We start from the raw sequence: 20,099 nt of genomic DNA, 5'->3' as shown, positions 1-20,099 counted from the left end.
AATTGTACTTTAAGTGGAAAGCAGACCTAATTTAATTTTTCTACACTTCAAGTCTACAGTTTGGAACTTATTGTCATAACAATAATTGTTATTCAGTAATAACATGTAATGATACAGTGTAGATTATAATCCAATCTACACCAAAACATAAACCAGTGGTTTATTTACAATTTAAAGTATTTTGTGAACCACGAAAAACTTTTATTAAATAATAAGCTGTAGTTATTTATTTATTTATAGTAATTTCTTGTCATTAATTTATTATGAATAGCTATTTGGTCAGCTTGACCACTTTTCAAATTAGAGGTATTCTGGATATTACTTAAGTTAGTTCTTAATATACATACACATATATACTTATATACATACACATACACATATCTTAATATACATGCTATATAAAATTAGTTCTGAAAAAACATAAAGAAATTAAAAAATTAAAAACACTTACTCCAATATTCTGGCCACTTTCATTCACTAAGGGCAAGTTTTTCGAAGGGAGTGACTTCACTTGTCCGCTTGCTAGGTCTTTCAAATAGACTTTTGCTGAGCCAATTAACCTGTATTAAAAGATTAAACAACAAATTGAACAACAATTAGTTGAAATAACACAATCTGATTGGTTGAGAAGCATGTGAGTCATGCTGATATTTATGATCGCAAGAACTGTATCATTCCACTGAAAGCGAATGTGTAGTGAGAATTGCAACTCCATAATGTCTTCCAGGTTGGTCAGACACTTGAGGGTGCTCCCAAAGTCCAAAATGGGTCCCAAACGGGCTCCTATGGCATAAAATATTTCAACACTGCTGTTAGATTTTTGAGCGCTTTAGCCCTATACGAGTTAGAGGACTTTATACTGGTGACGGTAGCATTTCATTTTTAGCCATTTATCACTCTTTACCCTTACTTATTAAAGAGTCATTCATGGCCTCTAGCGTTTTGCAGTCATGTTTTTGATAAAATGGAAGAAATAGGAAGTGGTTAGCCGGTTGGTAGTGACTCATTTTACAGCTAACCGTTACTAGAAGTCAAAAACAGAAAACGCATACTTCAGATAACTTCTATGAGATATTATTTTACAGAGACATTAAAAGGAAGGAGACCAGTCACTGATTGGAAAATGAATGGGAAAGCTAGTAATGCTGAACAAGAAACACTTCAATAAAAAGAGCCAATCAGATTACCAGTAAAGGCCATGAGTGGGAACCCAACCCCTTAGTTGTGGAGATCCATGGAATCCATTTGGCCTTCAGTTTCGAGATTTTAGCATTCTCCAAGTTCAAACAGATAGGAGTCTGGTCTTGTATGACTGGAAATAACTGCGCGGTGGTGGTGTTCCAAGAATGACTTTGATTTGACCTCCAGTATGTACAGCAGCATTACATCAAATTCCAAACCTGTTCTTGCCCATAAGCAAGGTTTTCAGTATGCAGCTGTAGAACAACTAGACAAACTGAAACAGAATAAAATTTGGCAAACAAGATGGGTTGTAAATGCTTTATAGTCTGACTGGGACAAAACAACATCCAGGTCAATCTGGCAAATACTGAAAAAGCTGAGCTAAACCTGATATTGCAACAGTTTCATCTGTCACAAAAAAGGCTACTACTTATTTTGGTGGAAGGAACTGCTAATATTAAAGCACATTTAACTGCAAATATTATATAAAAACAAAAGAACACTTGAGGTTGTTATTTGAAAACTCTCACTTGCGTCCTTTTGCTTAAAAGCATGATATTAGCCTGGTGAGGTACTAACTTGCATTACTTAGCTACATTAGTCTCTTAGCTCCTGTAGCAATGTCTTGACTATTGTGACTGAATGACTGCATAAGGAAGAAAACCACTTTAACCTGTTTAATAGTGCCAGGCACTTCTGGTGCAAGATGAATCATTCTATTAAACTGGTTCAAAGACAAAGTCAGAGTTGAAAAACCCACTTCATACTTGTAACTGTCTTAGACTTAGACACTTTGAGTGATGCTATAAATTAATTATGCTTATTTTATTAAAATAAATGATTGTACATTCCATATTGTCACAACAAAACAATCATGACACTACTGAAACTTTACATGTTTCAGTGGTGACTGTTTTGGTAGTGAAAATTTTTGGCTAATTTTGAAAAGTGCTAGCCAGTACACGACTAGCAAACACAGCTTTGAACAGTTCTACATAGATTAAATCATAATATATTTTATAAAAAACAAAAATGTTTACTTACTTGCATAAAATGTGTGTTTCAGTGGGGATAACTCTTTGTTCCACACTTTCAGACACGTACTTTAAAACAATAAGAGCTAACTGCTCACTATGAGGCCATGAGGGACAGGGATGCAGTCTCACTTCCTGCTCTAAAATGCAGGGGTGTGGCTAAAATAAGGCTCCATCTATGGACTAAAACTCTTTGTGTTTCAGTAGTGACATGTACATGTGGGACAGCATTTTTTTAAAAAGGTTTTTTAATTAAATATTACATTTGTGATAAATCTAAATTATTCAACTTCATTTAAAAGATATCTTTAAAAAAAAGTGTAAGTATTATTTTTAAATAAAAATTTAAATTCAGGGGTTAGGGTTTGGGACAGACACCTCCCAATAGAAAATACCCTATAAATGAAGATTTTATAAATATTTATTGTACTATCTCTATTAATGCACCGGTTTAAATAGAAAATAACTTGTACATTTCCTAGATATGAATACTTAATAGTTTTTACATCTTTTTTTTTTTTTTACTGTGGGTCCTCAGTTTGAACTAGTTTGGTAGAATGGTCCATATAGGGCAGCAAGGAACAAAATAACTAATAACTGTGACCTTAGATCATTTACATAAATTTGATATTGATATGGGTGGCTGTATATAGTTTTTTTATACTGTTGTATGTAACTTTGATATTTGTGGATTACTTGGACATCCAAAGGCATGTGACAAATCAACTGAAGGTATTTACAACACCTGTGTAGAGCTCGTATTGTGGCTCTCCTTGATGAAGGCACAAGCCGAAATGTGTTGAGATTCTTTTGTCCATAGCCATGTTCATAATAAAGGCTTTCACATAATGAAGAGTGGCATTGTTTTTCACTTTCATCTCAAGATTTTGAACCCCCTGCACAAAATAATATATTTTGGTTTTTGCTTAAACTATTTATTTTGGTTTAAACTATTTGAGCTAGATGAATCATTTTATAATGCAATTGAACTGCACATATCTGCTATTAATGAAAATGTAAACTTTCCACACCTTCTGTCCATAAACACTTTAGCCAAAAGTGGCAGGAGTGCAAATATTGTAACTACTAGAGGGATTGTTGTGAGACTGTGTCAAACATGGAAAATTTATTTTTGGACACAGAGTAAAAGAGCATATATTAGCACAGCATAATGGAATATATATATTTTTATGTGATATCTACAGAAAATTGTTGATTATGTTCCAAAAATCTTCTGAAAATGAAGAGTTTTGAATTCATATAGATGGATATAGACTTAATGTAGTCTGTCATTGTTTACTTTGATCGGCTAAGTTATACCACTTTGTTACAACTAACCCCACGGTATGGAGGTTGTACTTTAGCCTGGCTAGCTCTCACTGTAAGTTGTTTACATTCTTCAAAACAGTGCTACATTGCAGCCATCGAGAAGGCAAATAAAATAAGATACAGTGTTGTGCAAAAGTTTGGGCTTCCTTGGTAAAATTACATATTTTGTTGATTTTCTAAGTGAGAATAAGTTAACACACCCTCTACAGATAAAACACTTCTGCACATGTTAATGCACAATTACAGATTATTTGCTGAATTTAACATACTGAAAAAAATAAAATAAAAATGTGGCCTGTGAAAAGGTTATGGCACATTTTATATTTTATATTTTGTTCATTTCCAATATGTTAGCAAATAAATACACATTGTGCACTAAAATTTGTGGGAAGAAAAAAAATACATTGATGTTTGTCCCCTATACAGTATGTGTTAACAGGTACTTTTATACTCTTCAGAGTGAATCTTAATAAAATTCTGTCCAAACGCTATAAAAATTCACAGATGATGTTGAGAACATGGCTGAAAGCACAGCCTACTTAAACCTGTTTGACTACATAAATTGTCCATTTTACTCCATGTTAGTTTGTACCCTGCTCTCCCCAGCTTGGGATTTACTGAAAAAACTGAAGAATGTGTTAAATGAAAACAAAACTTTAAATGTTTTGGGCCAGATAGACCAAGGTCAGATCGTTGCTGACACAGTTTAATGAGGCAGAGGGGGAATGCCTAGCAGCTCTGGACAGGAAGGTCGAGGGAAACAGCAGAGATTTGGCACTCTCCGCACGCCATAAAAACTCATAAACTGCAGAGTGACTCTGAGCAGAGCAGGGTATTTTCAGTGAGCTGAAGACTCCAAAAGAAAAGACCTCTGTGTGCTTTGTGATATCATTCATGGGTCAGGCTAAAGGGGAACCTCCTCCCAACACAAACACGCTCATCTAGCTCACAGCCGCAGCCTTTACCAGCCCATCGTGTTTTCAAAGCATCCTCTCGCACTGTTTTCGCTGTGGAGAGGGAAATGTTTGCTGTAGAGAACTGTGTATGTGTAGACTGGGAGTGCTTCAGCAGCAAACACTGCTATGCTATCCTAATCGCATACCCACTGAATACTGACACGCTACTTGTCTTAAGCACACATTTTAAGTAAGTGTTGATCTAGCTTTATCTAATATTTATCCAGTACCATCAGGATGTGCCTTTAAAAATCAGATGGTACACAGTGGCACAGTGGTGAAAACCTACATGCCAGGAGCTAAAGGCTTGCTGCCACTGCTTTGAACCCTGGGTATTCAGGTTGGGGGGTGTTGGGGGGGTGGTTGGGGTTTGGGCGGCACTTATCCATAACACTCCTCTTGTGCCCTTGAACAAAGCACTTAAAAGAACGCTGCACAGTTTTAATCTCTATCTGCCACAACTGTAGTGTATGGTTGATGCTGTTACGGCCCATGTAAGGTAGACCATAACACGAGTGTTACTTTTTATAAAGGAAACCAGTAGTTTTGTATGTTCTTCAGCCAAGAACATACCAAAACACTTAACCAAACAACCAATAGTTTAACAGTACAGAACCACAGCACTGACCGCACTTTAATTTATTTAATTTCCAGTTAAAGTGGCCATTAAGGAAATGTTATTCATTTTTCAGATAGCATTCGTCTAACAGAAAATTATGCAGATGCCCCAAGAACTAAATATAATATACATTTTTCAGTATTCAGCCTTTATTACAGCTTCCAGACTTGCTTGCGTTTTTTTTAACAAACGTGCAAGAATATTTTTCCATACCTCCAAAGTTCAGCTTCTCACGATCAAAGTGATCCCAATTTCAAATTTAGACTCATCAGTCCACTCGACATCTAAAAAGTTCAGTTTCAAGTGCAAATTTTCTTCTTTTTTAGGACTTTTTCTTGACAGTTACATATCCTCTTAGACCCACAGTGTTGAGGTGTGTTCTCACAGTAGAAGGATGGACAGAAACACCTTTAATTTTTTTTAAGATAGTGGGGTTTGATTTTCACCTCTCTCTCAAAGATAATAGCTTTTGGTGGTCTACAAGGGTTTATGTGAATATTATAAACAGAACCAGTATTCCTTGTAGGCCCATACTTTTCCTTCTTTTAAGTCATCCTAACACCTATATTAAGTATATAGGTTGTTATTTTAATTTTGCATTTTATAGTCACTAGGGTTGTAACAAAATTCCAAAAACATTTTTCAGTATTTTGAACAAATGATTGCATTTTTGGTTTAATATTAACCAAAAAGCATTCAAGCATTTAACATAATATAAAACTCTCAAACTAACACTCCAGCCAAAAGCTATTATGTTAACCCCAAGCTAACACACCACCCACAAGCCAACATTTGTCATGATATGGTGATAAAATATGAGAGATATATATGGAGAGAAATGAGAGTACATATACATATATATATATATATATATATATATATATATATATATATATATATATATATATATATTATACTGAGATATAACACAATACATTCTGACACATCTTGATACAATATATTGTATTGCTACATCACTAATAGTCATGTATTTCAAACCTTCAAAATAGAACTCAGCAACTGCCCACTGGCTTCTATCATGAATGACTTGAATGAAGAGATTTTCTTCTTCTTTTCTAAGCAGCGGGCACCTGTCAACATTATTGTCTACGGTAAATGACAGTACACTATAGATGCAGCAGATACAGATTACACTGATAAGTGCTTGAGTATTCCTTTACAGGAAGCCTAGAGGCCCACTTTTGCATTTTAACTGTGGTAAACCCCCTGATTTATACTGTTAACTGATTTTAAAGGCCTTCAGGAGCTAAATAGGATGTGTCAGAGGAAAGACACTGCATGTGTGCTTCCAGGGCTGGAGAATTACTGTGTCCTGTATGTCCATTTCTCCATTCCTCATTTACAGTACTCAAAGTGTCCTTCAGAATGTGGTCTGGATGCTGGAAAAAGAAATGATGATTTGTTTTTATGGGAAGAATAAATGGCAATTGGCATGTTGGTATGTCTGAGTATAATAATTTTGACACAGTCCAGGCCCAGCCCTTGCAAACACTGATCCATGTCAGTAAAAGCAAACGCCTGGACTGCACCCTCAAAAGCAAACACTTCATATCATTCAATTTCCTTGTTGCATGTCTACGAATAAGGCTCGTACCCTGAGGCAATTCCTGGCTGCTCTACCAATCACTTAGTCACTAATTCTTATGGATATATTGACATACTTTCTGCTCGGGGTGCAAATCGTCACAATACTTGAATCACAATACAATTCTAGTGTGATTTTCAAAGATTCCTGAGCAGACATATGAAATGATGTACTGTGATTCAATGCAATTATGTTTGACTGCAATTTTAAAAACTTTTTCTGTTTTAAATAAATAAAGTTGACACTTTGTTCATCTCATCTTTTGTATTGAAGCAAAACACAACTGACATAGCAACATTTAAAAAGTTTCCTCCTACAGATACATATTTTCAAATGCTCTTATCAAGAGCAGTTTACAATGGTAGACCAAAGTAGCATTGGGTTTCTTCCCCAAGGATTCTTATTGGTGTTACAATTATTGATGCAATAGTTGGGGAACTGAATCTCCTCTCATGTGGGGCAACTGTATTATCCACTATGCTATCGAATCATTACTACCATGGGAATTACTAAAGGAAGCTTTGCCTTCCATTTAAGTACCATTTTCCACATGCTCTTGTTTATTTGGCCTCACCATTTTCCCATGGCTGAATTTCCAGTGCCATTTTAGGTGACATTCCTTTACTGCAATAGCTTAAATTAAATTTATTTTATCTTTTGGAGGGGCGAGGGATGGTGTGAACATAAAGCTAGACTTCATTAGAAGAACCTGCCCAGAAGCAGTAGGAAGGAATTACCTTTCCAAAATTGAAATAAAAGCTGGACATTTGAGTGTAAACTGGGCTTTACGTACCAAATTACTACATATGTTACATATTACTGCTGATGTATTTTTCACTTTATTCTGCTAGCTTGGTTAGCAACAACAAAAAAAGAAAAAGAATCTACCATGGTTCTCATTATAAGCCTAAACCCTGAGCCAGACAAAGTTATATGCATGTTATGTGTCACACATCCCTCTGGCTCTGAGGCACACTCAGACTCCATTTCCCAGAATCCTCTGAGAGATCACGTGACTCACGTGAACTCTGACCTTCCCTCACACTCCAATCAGCGCTCACAGTCTCCTGAATACTAACTCTGTTCACCTGTGTTCCATGTCACATGACTTGTTTAGTTTAATTTTTAAGCCCGGGCTTTAGCTTAGCCAGATTGCAAGGTATTGCTTCTCTTGTAGAACTACAAGCGTTTCTCCTGTGTTTTTGTGATTGGACTGTTTTTCTGGATTTCTGGTTTTTCCCTTTTGTCTTTGCCCTCTGGTTATGGTTGCCATTTTGTATCTTTTTGCTGTTTTGGATCTGACCCACGCCTGTTTACTGATCACGATTCTTGTCAAACCCTTGGATATTAAAGCCTCATCTTTTGTTTTTTACCGCGAGCGTCTGGCCCTTTCTGTCTCGTTACATTATGATCAAACTTTGCTTAGCAGACCAATGTACATTTTTCCTCTGAATTCTCGATAGATAGAATTCTATCTATCTATTCTAATAGATTCTCTGAATTACGTAGTCATTAAGATGTGGAAAAATAAATGTTGCTACATACATATCACAAGAAAGTTAACACTCTTGCATAAACAGTGTGCAATAGTGGCCTTTTTTCCCAGAATACCATTCATTTTTTGGGCACCCCTTGTGGACTAAGAAAACAATTGATTTTGGTATTCTATTCATCTACCAATGGACTTAATACAGATTTAAATATATGATAATGGGCCATCAAATATTGATACAATGTTTTCACCTACAGCAGGGGTTGTCAACGTTTTTCACCCCAAGGCCCACCTGTTTGTAACTATAAAGCATAGCGGCTTCATTCATGCAGGAACGACATTAGAGCAATAAGTCAGATTTTAAAACAGGCAGATTATACTGACGGTACAGCGCTGACATGCTGCTAGAAGAAGAGGAAAGCCGGCTTTACTGATGAATTCCCTCGTTTCATCATAAAATGCGTGCCACCAGCAGTGAACTGAACAGGATTCGGCTGGAAGCAGACCAAGACCCGCGGGTTTCAGCTGTTTGTTTCAGACCCGAATACAGGTGGAGTGTTCCCACACGTCAGAACTGAGCGAACTAAAGAAAAAAGTTTGATAGGTCCGCACCGAACAAGGTAGAAGAAACGCCATGAGGAACCTATCAGTTCCCAGCTAACTGCACTGCGCACCCGCGGCTGCATTGTCTCAAACTGATGATGTCTAATTAGCCTGCAACTGCTGGGTTTTTATTTATACGTATCTATCGGCCCACTACGAACTACTGCCCCCCCCCCGAGTTCAGGCCCGCGGACCACTAGAGAGTACTTCGCGGCCCACACATTGAGAAACCCCGACCTACAGTATTGTAAGACTACGTGGACACAAGTGATCTATTAAATTTACTTGAATAAGATATATTCCATCCACATAATTACTGACAAAAGGCAAAAGTGTACTGAGGTAGTGTGCAACCCCATTTCCAAAAAAGTTGGAACGCTGTGTAAAATGTAAATAAATGTAAATAAAAACAGAATGCAATGATTTGCAAATCTCATAAACCCATATTTTATTCACAATACAACACAGAACACATATCAATGTTGAAAGTGAGACATTTTACCATTTCATGAAAAACATTAACTCATTTAGAACTTGATGGCAGCAACACATCTCAAAAAAGTTGGGACAGGGCCATGTCTTCTATTGTGTAGTATCCTCTCTTCTTTTAACAGCAGTCTGTAAACATCTGGGAAGTGAGGAGACCAATTGCTGGAGTTTTGGGAGAGGAATGTCCCATTCTTGTCTGATATAGGATTCTAGCTGCTCAACAGTCCTGGGTCTTCTTTGCTGGATTTTTCATTTCATGATGAGCCAAGTGTTTTCTATTGGTGAAAGGTCTGGATTGCAGGCAGGCCAGTTCAGCATATGAATTCTTCTTCTGCAAATTCATGCTGTTGTGATGGATGCAGTATGTGGTTTAGCATTGTCTTGCTGAAATACGCAAGGCCTTCCCTGAAAGAGATGTTGTCTGGATGGGAGTATATTTTGCTCTAAAACCTCTATATACTGTTCAGCATTGACAGTCCTTTCCAGATGTGTAAGCTGCCCATGCCATAGGCACTAATCCCCCCCCATACCATCAGATATGCAGGCCTTTGAACTGTGCACTGATAACAAGCTGGAGGGTCCCTCTCCTCTTGAGTCTGCAGGACACAGTGTTCATGGTTTCCAAAAAGAAATTTGATTAATCTGACCACAGTTTTCCATTTTGCCTTAGTCCATTTTAAATGAGCTTTGGCCCAGAGAAGACAGCGGCATTTCTGGATCGTGTTGACATATGGCTTCTTCTTTGCATGACACAGCTTTAACTTGCATTTGTGGATTGCACAGGGAACTGTGTTCACAGACAATGATTTCTCAGTGTTCCTGAGCCCATGCAGTGATTTCCAGTACAGAATCATGCCTGTTTTTAATGCAGTACTGCCTGAGGGCCCGAAGATCACGAGAATCCAATACTGACCGTTGACCTTGTCCCTTGTGTACAGGGATTCTCTGAATCTTTTGATGATATTATAAACTGTAGATGGTGGGATATCCAAAGTTTTCGCAATTTTACGCTGAGGAACATTTTTCTAAAATTGGTCCACAATTTTTAGACGCAGTTTTTCAGTTTTTGCGAATTGCTCCTCTAGCTGTTTTTTATTAGTACCACTTACTTTTCCAGTCTTTTGTTGCCCCATTCCAACCTTTTGAGATTTTTGAGATGCATTGCTGCCATCAAGTTCTAAATGAGTTAATGTTTTTCATGAATTGAAAAAAATATAATTTGTGTGTTCTATGTTGTATTGTGAATAAAATATAGATCTATGAGATTTGCAAATCATTGCATTCTGTTTTTATTTAGCTTTTTTTGGGGTTGGATTTTCCTCAAGTGAAAATTATGTAATCCTTTGAATCTGAAGGGGAATTCCGCTGATTTTTCTAATTCTCTGCATAAATAAATGGGATTTAAACACTCCACTCTAAGTCAGAATTGCTCACAGTAGTGGTGATAGGAACCAGACATCCAGAGAGTTTAATGCATCTGAAAGCTCCCTCATGGAAAGTTATTACAAGAAATGCTATGAATACACTGTCTGATGCCTGAGGCATTGTTTTACCATAGTTGTGAGATAAGATTTTAGCATAAAACATATTTACTTATAAATCCATTCATGGTGGGGTGGTACATTCAGGGCGCTGTAAGGCAAAATAGTAGCCAAAGAAAATCTTTCGTATTTACCACTGTATTTCCATGGTCAACATATACATATAAGACTGAAAAGATACATGTAACAGGTTGACTGCTCATTTTGGTGAGTAAATAAAAATGGCTACATTTGAATCGTAGACACCATGACCCCTGGTTTCTATCACCATCACTGTAAAGAAATTTGAGTCAGTAAGTTTCTCTAGCATTTCACGTTAAACCACGTTAAAGTGAATGACTTTGCTAATATCTCAACATTAATTATACAGATTAAAATTGCTGGAATTCCCCTTTAATACATCTTTTTTTTCAGTGTAATGTAAGACTGAATGAGCTGAAAGGGTTACAGCAGGGAAAGGGTTACACCTGTAATGAATTGTGAAATGTTTGGGCATGTAGGAAGAAGTGTTGAGACACTCAGTCTAAAGACTAGAACAGAACCTTCTGTTCACCAAACTAACAACAAACTGCAAAGAAAGGCAGACATGAACAATAAAGAATTGTTATATAAATGTTATATGAAGCTTTCTCCACTGGGTTAAACAGAGGACACACTACAGTGAAAGAAGAAAAGCTCCAGATAAAAGCATTACAGGAACTGTGGCCTAAAACTGGACACAATAGTATATTATCACTGTATGAAAATTGTCTTTGTTTCCTCTTTGCTAAATTGTTTTAGCCATGTCAGACAATCAGCACACTGCACACTCTTTCCTCACTCAGCGCAGATGAACATCCACCCTGAGACGTCACTTTATATGACTAATGCTTTTCCACCACAGTACACACATCAAGCTTAAGCAAACAAAAGCCAAGATGATCTAGACCTTTAAGTCATACTGGACAAAGAAATGGGAACACATACAACAATGTAATACAGAAAATGAGCCAATGACTTTGCACTAGCCCCTGTTATAAAATGTGAATTGCTCTTTAACCTCTGTTAAAACTGTAGTTTACGCTTTCCTATCAACCAAAACTGTTCCAAAATGCCTTGTTGCAATGACATACCAACAGTACTGGATAGTAATGCACAATGATATCGGATTCATATCGGTATTGGCAGATATTTACTTTGAAAAAACGAATCGGCATCAGACAGGTGTTTAAATTTGACCTATATATACCAAAACGATATTTGATGATACTGTACATTTGGGATGCTGTGCCACTGCACTAAAACATCTGCAATTTATTAATGTTATTTGTAACTCTACAGAAATAAGTGTTAGATTTCTCTATAGTGCAAACCCTGTTGTGGTGAATACAAATCTCCTTCGGGCTCAGAAACTTTCTCTCAACCGGTTACAAGCTAACTTCTGCAGCAGAGAGTAAAAAAAAATCTCCTTCAGACTCAGAAACTTTCTCTCAGCCAGCTATGAGCTGACCTCCGTAGTGGCAAGACAAATCTACTAGCTAACAAAATTTGTCTCAGCTGGCTACTAACATAGCTGGCTACTAGCTAACAAAATTTCTCAGAAATGTACCTGAAAATATTAGATATCGGTTTTGGGCCCGTATTCAAGAAACATCTCAGAGCAGGAGTGTGATCTACAAGCTGTCATAGTAAGTCACAGAGGAATCTGATTCTAGAACAGCACTCCCACTCTGACAAGCTTCATGAATATGGACACTGATCTAAAATGCATTTTACTTAGCTGTGCTCTCCTGGAAAAACAAAAGATGTGCACTGATCCAGCTTTAATCCCTGTACTGCAATGTCACAACCCATATTCTGAAAATCACTTATTCATAGGGCTCTATGAATTCCCTTTTATTTTTCCCCCAAAATTCCTTTCATATTTTTTACTTTTTTAGATTTATTTTTCTGGGATTTGGAGTTTACATTTTCACATGGTAGAGTGTTAAATTTGTTTTGATTTATTAGAAGTTAAAATGCACAAATAAAAAAATATTTTTATTAAAAAAATAAGTTTGAGCTACATTTTTAGAGTGTAAAAACATTAAAAATGTAGTCCTGTTATTAAAGTACATACTATTCCCAAAAGAAAAAAAAAAAAAATCAGGAAATTGTAAACAAGTCTAAACACTCCAAGTTGAACTTTTCACTTTCAGTCCTTCTGCTGGAAGTACTGTGAAGTGTAAAAGTTTGGACTGAACAGTCCTTTTCTTCTGTGCAGACCTGGAATGAATCTCGCATTCATTCCCCCCATGGAAACCATGAGCCTGCACAGTCACATCCTTATATGAGCCTTATTAAGTTTCTGACCTCAATTAACAGAGCATGGCCATTTATTACCCTCTCCTTAATGCACTTAACTTCCATCACGATGCGCCAGTTGTAGTTATAGTATCGTCTCAAAATTTGCATGTGCAAATTTAACAACGGAATGTGAATTAAGAGAAAGACACAGCACCACACTGTTTAACTCTCCTCGAGTGTTGCTCTCCTTAATCTCTCACTCGTCCACTATTGCTAAATATTTTTCCCCTCCTCTCCCCTTCACATGTTCACAAAGCAAGTCTGAACGTGGCTTTAAGGGTGTGTGGACCAACTGTAAGGGATCAACAACACAGTATAGAGACACACCTGAGTCTGCCAGATAATCCTTCAGTTTCCCAACGTACTGCTGTTAGCTAACAGTGGTGTAACAGGAGCCAGTGCAAAACAAGTCAGGAGCCTCTTATATAAAAACTACTTTAAATGAATAAAAAATGAAAAATAAGGAACAAAATAAGAAGGAAATAAACAGACCTCAGGGCTGTCTGTCTTGTGTTGATTTAAGCTAACTGGTATGTTAAGAAATTGGATATTTCTGCAACTCATGGGTGTACAATTGGTTCAGTATCTACAGTACTGTGCAAAGGTCAGAGACCAGCCTTCATTTACTCAATTTCCTTTAAAAATATATACTCAACAGAAAATGACATAAAAGCCTCAACAACTAAATCTAAAATTGTCTATCCTTTGCCTTTATTTTGGCATTCTCTTTGGAAGACTTGCTTCCAGTTTTTAAAAAAATATATATTTTCCACTCCTACAAAGTTCAGTCTTAGACATTGTTTGCACAACATAATCATTTCTCAGTAACATCATCTTGACAGCTACACATCCTTTCTGACTCATAGCGCTGAGCTGTCTTCTTACAGTGGAGAGATGGACAGAAATACCTGTGGATTTGTTTCAGATATGGAAGATATATGCAAGAGTGGAGCTTGATTTTTTTCCTCTCTCAAAGATGAAAGCAAAAAGTACTGCTTATATGATGGTGGGTTATTTTAGTGGATAATTTTATATCTAATCTCCTCAAAAATATCTCCTGAAAAATGAATAACTGCTGTGACCAGGAATTAATTAAATGAAGGTTGGTCATTGACTTTTGCACTGTACTGTATATTTCAGGCCCAATAAGACTGGATGCGCTCTGTGTTGGGGTAGTCACTCAATCGAGTCAGGTCATACTGCACTGCTCACATTAACAATGAAAATTGAGAAGTCAGCAGACGCTAGTAGAACATGCATGCACAAATTACACTGGCACATAAGTCATTAACTGTAATGTGACTACAATGATTTAAAATGCAATGTGTTACAATACTTTATTACAGGAAATGTAATACATTTGTTATGCAACTGCTATAAGTGACAACTCAGTCAAACAATTAAACACTAAGACAAGCTAAACAATGAAATACCAATACAAGATATCAATACAATCTATGAGAAAGTAAGTGAGTATAGTTAGAAACCACCCCAGCATTTTATGCACAATTTGTGTTAATAACTATCCCAGCAACACTTCTGTGCTTGATTCACTCACACCCTGTATATAAGCTCAAAGTGCATACTTTTAGCTTTAATTTGAGGGTATTACATTCAAATCTGGTAAACGGTGAAGGCATTACAACCATTTCCATAGCCACACACATGCATATTTAGGAGCTCAAAAGTAATTTGACAGCTGGCCGCTGTGTGTGTTAATTCTCATGATTTCACTTACAAGTAAGATAAAAGGTCTAGAGTTGATTTCAAGTATGGCATTTGCAGCTCAGCAACACTAAAAGACACGGAAAACCATGTAAAACAAGCGTGTCGGATGACAGAAGACTTCTTTCCTGGTGATGGAAAACCCCTTCACAACATTAGACCAGATAAAAAGTCAACAATCAAGAAAGGACTTCACCAGAGTAAATACAGAGGGTTTTCATTTTCATGTTTGAAAATAGTTGTAATTTCTACATCTTCCACCCAATCAAAAAGTAACCTGAAAGTCTTTGAGCTCATAATCACCATTTTATTTCAACTTTAATATGCTGTGGTAGACAGCTAAAATAACAAGAACTCTGTCAATGTCCAAATATTTACAGACCTGACTGTGTGTTCTAAATGTTAAGTGAGTAGGTACAATGTAGGCATGTTAAAACATTTGTGAAGAATTCTGTTTAGATTCTTTATGAGGTAAATATACAGGCTGCATGCTTGATATCCAAAGTTAGCTTCTTTAGCTTTGCGCTGGAACTACCAGTAGCTAATGTAGCTAATGATGACTACCAATGCAGCATGATGTAATAAGGCTAACATAGCTAATAAGTAATGGAAACGTATCCCATCATCATATTCACCATTTTATTTCAACTTCAATATGCTGTGGTAGACAGCTAAAATAAGAAGAACTTTGTCAATGTCTAAATATTTACAGACCTGACTGTATATTCTAAATGTTAAGTGAGTAGGTACAATGCCTAATAAACTGGCAAGTGGAAAAGATACACCCTTTTTACCAGCTAGGAAGTATCAACCACATCAGTGTAACAGTAGCAGAAAACTGCTAAATCTCACCATGTACTGCATAAGAGTGACACCATCCATCCATCCATCCATCATCTAAACCGCTTATCCTTCTGGGTCATGGTGGGGTGCTGGAGCCTATCCCAGCTGTCAGAGTGACACCATCTTTGATATTTTTTACAGTGTTATGTCCCTCAGGAGGCAAAACTATAAACCGCATTAACACTTTAAAGGCTGTGATAAACGTTTAGAATCTGAATCTGGTATCTAAACTGGTCTGTGTACTGCAATGAAGGCTGCTAATGCAGTTTTAGTGTCTTACAAAAAGGATAGCCCAAAACTGCAGCTAAACCAGCTAACTTCATTAGCTTTAGCTGCCATGCAGCTGATTTAATCAGATTTAAATGGTGGCCCAAAAGCAGCCACAAAAACAAAATGCACTGTGTCCAGTACTGGAATAGACATTTCTGAGCTCTGTTAAGTAGGACTTACTTGTCTTTTCCAAGAGTCTCAAAGTCTTTCACTATCACATCAATGAAGGAAGAGGAATCAAGAGGGGAACTCTTCAAATCAAACTCAAGTATCTGGAACAAAAATACATTAGTTAAGAGTTCACAATCCTGGTTAGTATTTACTGTGGTGTTAAAACATTCGTGAAGAATTATGTTTAGATTCTTTATGAGGTAAATATACAGGTTGCATGTTTGATATCCAAAGTTAGCTTCTTTAGCTTTGCGCTGGAACTACCAGTAGCTAATGTAGCTAATGATGACTACCAATGCAGCATGATGTAATAAGGCTAACCTAGCTAATAAGTAATGGAAACATATCCCATCAATTAGAATGGACTACAAAGTCTGGCACGTGGACAACATCATTTATCAAGCACGTGGATATATCAAATATACCATGAAGCTCTGCCAGTATAAAGCCATGGGTTTTTGTAGTTCAATTTATCTTCAAAGTTATACAACATAGTCAACACAGACAACAGACCTCTGAAGTTGTGTATCATGCCTATATTCAGAACTCTGGTTCTAAGCAGTTTTTCTCTAAGGAAAAAATGATACAAATCGTTGTTATCACACCCTGCAGCAAACAAAAATGTTCGAAACCAGATACGTTTTGTTCTGTGTACACTGTCCCACAAATGCCAATGGATCCTCTGAATTGCGAGATAATTTAGCAGTTGAAATACTAATAATACATGCTACAAGCAAACTAACACTCATGTACATTGAAATGACACCAAAGCAGCTTAAAGCTACATTACATAAGTTTTGAGAATTGACACCTCTCTGGTGGAAATGTGTAATCGCACGTAACATGCAGAACATTTTATAATGCTGATTGTGCTTCAGACACTTTCCACTTCACCATATTCCCCCGAATATGATGATTGCGAGATTTTTTGCTTTTCTATTATAATGTTTATATTGTTAACTCCTCACCAACCCATGTGTAATATAAATCAATACCTCATGTACGATACTCCATGTGAATTTCGGGCAGAATATCCTTGCAGTGTAAATATCTTTTATTTATTTATATTTCTTTATATTATTAATTTTTTGTGAAGGATAGAGTTTATATTTTTATCTTATTTTTTTACTTTTAGTATTATATATATATTCTCTACATAGTAACAAGTAACAAACTGTAAAAAACCTTGTTAAGTAATTAACAAAGTTAATTACTTGCTTGTTCATTTTTCTCCTTGTTTCTTCTTTTCTTTTTCTTGAGTGCCTTGCTAGCCCTTTTCTGTTGTAACGCTGAGAACTTCCCCGTTGTGAGACTGATGAAGGATTATCTTAATTTATCTTATTTTATTATACAGTCTTCAAAGAGAACCCGTTCAAATCTTGATGAAGAATGTCTTCCAAGCATGTAAATGAATTATCTACTACTGTCACCATATCTTTATCAGTATACAGCTGATTTTGCATTTGTGACCTAAACATCGAGCCTGTACGTATGATATTAATACATAACGATGATGTTCTGAAAAACCCCCACCAAATCCGACCCGACACCCCTGACTTTTAATAAGACAGGCTTTACAGGGCTACTTGCAGCAGCCCACGAACACGATGTTTCACTATGTGTTTTTTACTTCTTTCAATTTTGACAAAAAAACTCATAGTGCAGCTTTAACTACCACATTCGACAAAGCTCACTGGTTTGCGTGGGGTATTCTGTTGAGGAAGCCAGTCGTATGATGTCAGCACAATACAAATTTCAACTTCTTAATCACCTCGTAACTGAGGGGGTCCAGTGACATCCTGAGGAAAAAAATGTAAACAGCAAAATCCATCAGCTTTGGAAAATCTTTGTTCCACAGGGCAGCGATCAAAAGCAGCGTTTACTTTTCCTATAGATAAATCTGCTTAGACCTGAGGTTTCTAATATGGGCATGATAACGACTACAGAATGACGACAACATTCATTTCCCTATGGCAAAATGAGTTGAAAATGAGTTACTCTCAATATTTGCAACAAGATAGGACTTATGATTCGAATGTCTTTTCGCTGTCTGGGAATTTGCATAATATCTATGTGTAGGATGACTATAAATGAACCATTAGGACATGAGTAAGAGTACCAGAAGTGGGCTATAGGGAAAATGAGCGCCACTCTGGACACCAAACATGTTTTGGCTGATTGACTTCATTTGGACTTAAAAAGAAACTTATGCAAATCTGACTTCAAAAGACTTTCACTTTTAAGCATATGCCTACCTCCTTCCACACAGGATTGACTTCACTGCTAATGGAGCGAGTTTTTTTTGTTTCACCTAAAAGAAGAACACATGCACAGAAATTCATCTTTTAGCAAACAGACTACACGAGCAGGCCAATTCAGGGTTTTTGTTTTTTAAACTTGGCACACAGACGCACAGTTAAAAGCCAGTTTTTTTTTAAGCCAAGGCCGACATTTTTCCTTGACAAAGCCATAGTGCAGCTTCTATATTCCAAAACCGAGGGATGCCATCATACTTACATTATAAAACCTGAGCTCAAATTCTTTCCCTGTGTTTTTCCATGACACCATACGCCAATTATTAGCGTATCCTAGGAATAGTACTCTCAATATATGCAACAAGATAGGACTTACGATTCTAATGACTTTTCGCTGTCTGGGAATTTGCATAATATCTATGTGTAGGATGACTTTAAATGAACCATTAGGACATGAGTAAGAGTAATGTACCCGAAGTGGGCTATAGGGAAAATATATGCACATTAATAAACGAGTGTAGTGTATTCAGAGGTCAGAAATACATAAAGTGTACCATCTCTATATTGTCCAAAAGTTTGAAATAACCCTGAAACATACCTTTCTAAAACTACCCTTAATCTCATTCTACTAACGAAACATGCAGGCTACTCATTCAGTCTGAGAGAGCATTTAAAAGCATTACCTTTAAACACAACGAATGTGATGGGGTCCGGATTTCCAAGTCTCTTTTTAGGCAGTCCTGAAGCGGATTCGACTACAACACGCAACATGACTGGAGTTGTTTTTTCTTATCTTGTCATGTTAGTGAAGCGTTTTAGCATTTAACCTCCAGCTTCCTTCTTCAGTGAAATAAATCCAGTGGAGCGCTTGTGTTTCATTAAGCAGTGAAAGGAGGGTGTGGAGTTCCACCCTTTTCACCAGAACAGCCTACCTGCTCTGACTTACTGGGCCAGAGAATATTATCATAATAGTTTTTCCTTAAAGAGCTCGGTTTTTAAAAACAGTTTTATGTTTAGGGAATAAGTGTTAAAGAACAGAAAGTGAAAATAAGTCCCATGAGCATCGCAGTAAATAATGAAATAAATAAACGATTAGATCAAATTTCACTACTTTAACTGGCGGCTCCCTGGCTCCCCCTGCTGGTTCCCAACGGTTCGAATGTTCAAAACTGTTCATAACCTATTTTGAGTCGATGTTTAAGTTCGTGGATTTTTTTATAATTGGAGTTTCACAACAGTATCTGCATAATTCAGTCGCTGTGATGTAAACAAAGTCATTCGAAGTATGCCATTTTGTTTATTACCCAAAACGACTAGTGAATTCACTCCTATGATAATGATCTTGGAATCTGGTGGGGATCTCTCTCTCTCTCTCTCTATACATACGTATATATACATACATACATACACACACACACACACACATGTATGTATGTATGTATATATATCCTACTGTTATTCTGTTATTGCATTAATAGTTCACATTATTCACAATAAAAAATGAAAGAGTAAAAATAAGGTACAAAAACAGCAATCATAAGATACGCGAACTTGTTTTTTGTAATATTCATCTTCGATAGCTCTTCTACTGCTAGATGGCTTGATGCAGGTATTGTTTGATAGTGTGATGTACATCTTGATTTTGGGGTACGAAAAAAA

The 20,099-nt window shown here is 36.6% G+C and overlaps 1 protein-coding gene across 4 annotated transcripts in view; it reads right to left on the bottom strand.

Annotated features, from left to right (window-relative positions):
• myof (myoferlin) overlaps positions 1 to 19,479 on the bottom strand; it is a 90,268-nt gene extending 70,789 nt beyond the window's left edge. For all 4 annotated transcript variants that reach the window (XM_036572284.1, XM_036572285.1, XM_036572286.1 and 1 more), the window contains exons 1-4: positions 19,124 to 19,479; positions 18,441 to 18,496; positions 16,195 to 16,286; positions 452 to 560 (exon numbers count right to left, since the gene is read on the bottom strand). In XM_036572284.1, the coding sequence (XP_036428177.1) occupies positions 452 to 560; positions 16,195 to 16,286; positions 18,441 to 18,496; positions 19,124 to 19,211 (345 nt within the window). In that variant the 5' untranslated portion in view covers positions 19,212 to 19,479. The remainder of the gene's footprint in view (positions 1 to 451; positions 561 to 16,194; positions 16,287 to 18,440; positions 18,497 to 19,123) is intronic.
• Positions 19,480 to 20,099: the final 620 nt, after the last annotated feature.

Source organism: Colossoma macropomum, unplaced genomic scaffold, assembly GCF_904425465.1.
Source record: "Colossoma macropomum unplaced genomic scaffold, Colossoma_macropomum, whole genome shotgun sequence".
Taxonomy (NCBI): Eukaryota; Metazoa; Chordata; class Actinopteri; order Characiformes; family Serrasalmidae; genus Colossoma; species Colossoma macropomum.
The sequence above is the reverse complement of the archived record's forward strand: the minus strand, read 5'-3'. Positions and strand labels throughout refer to the sequence as shown.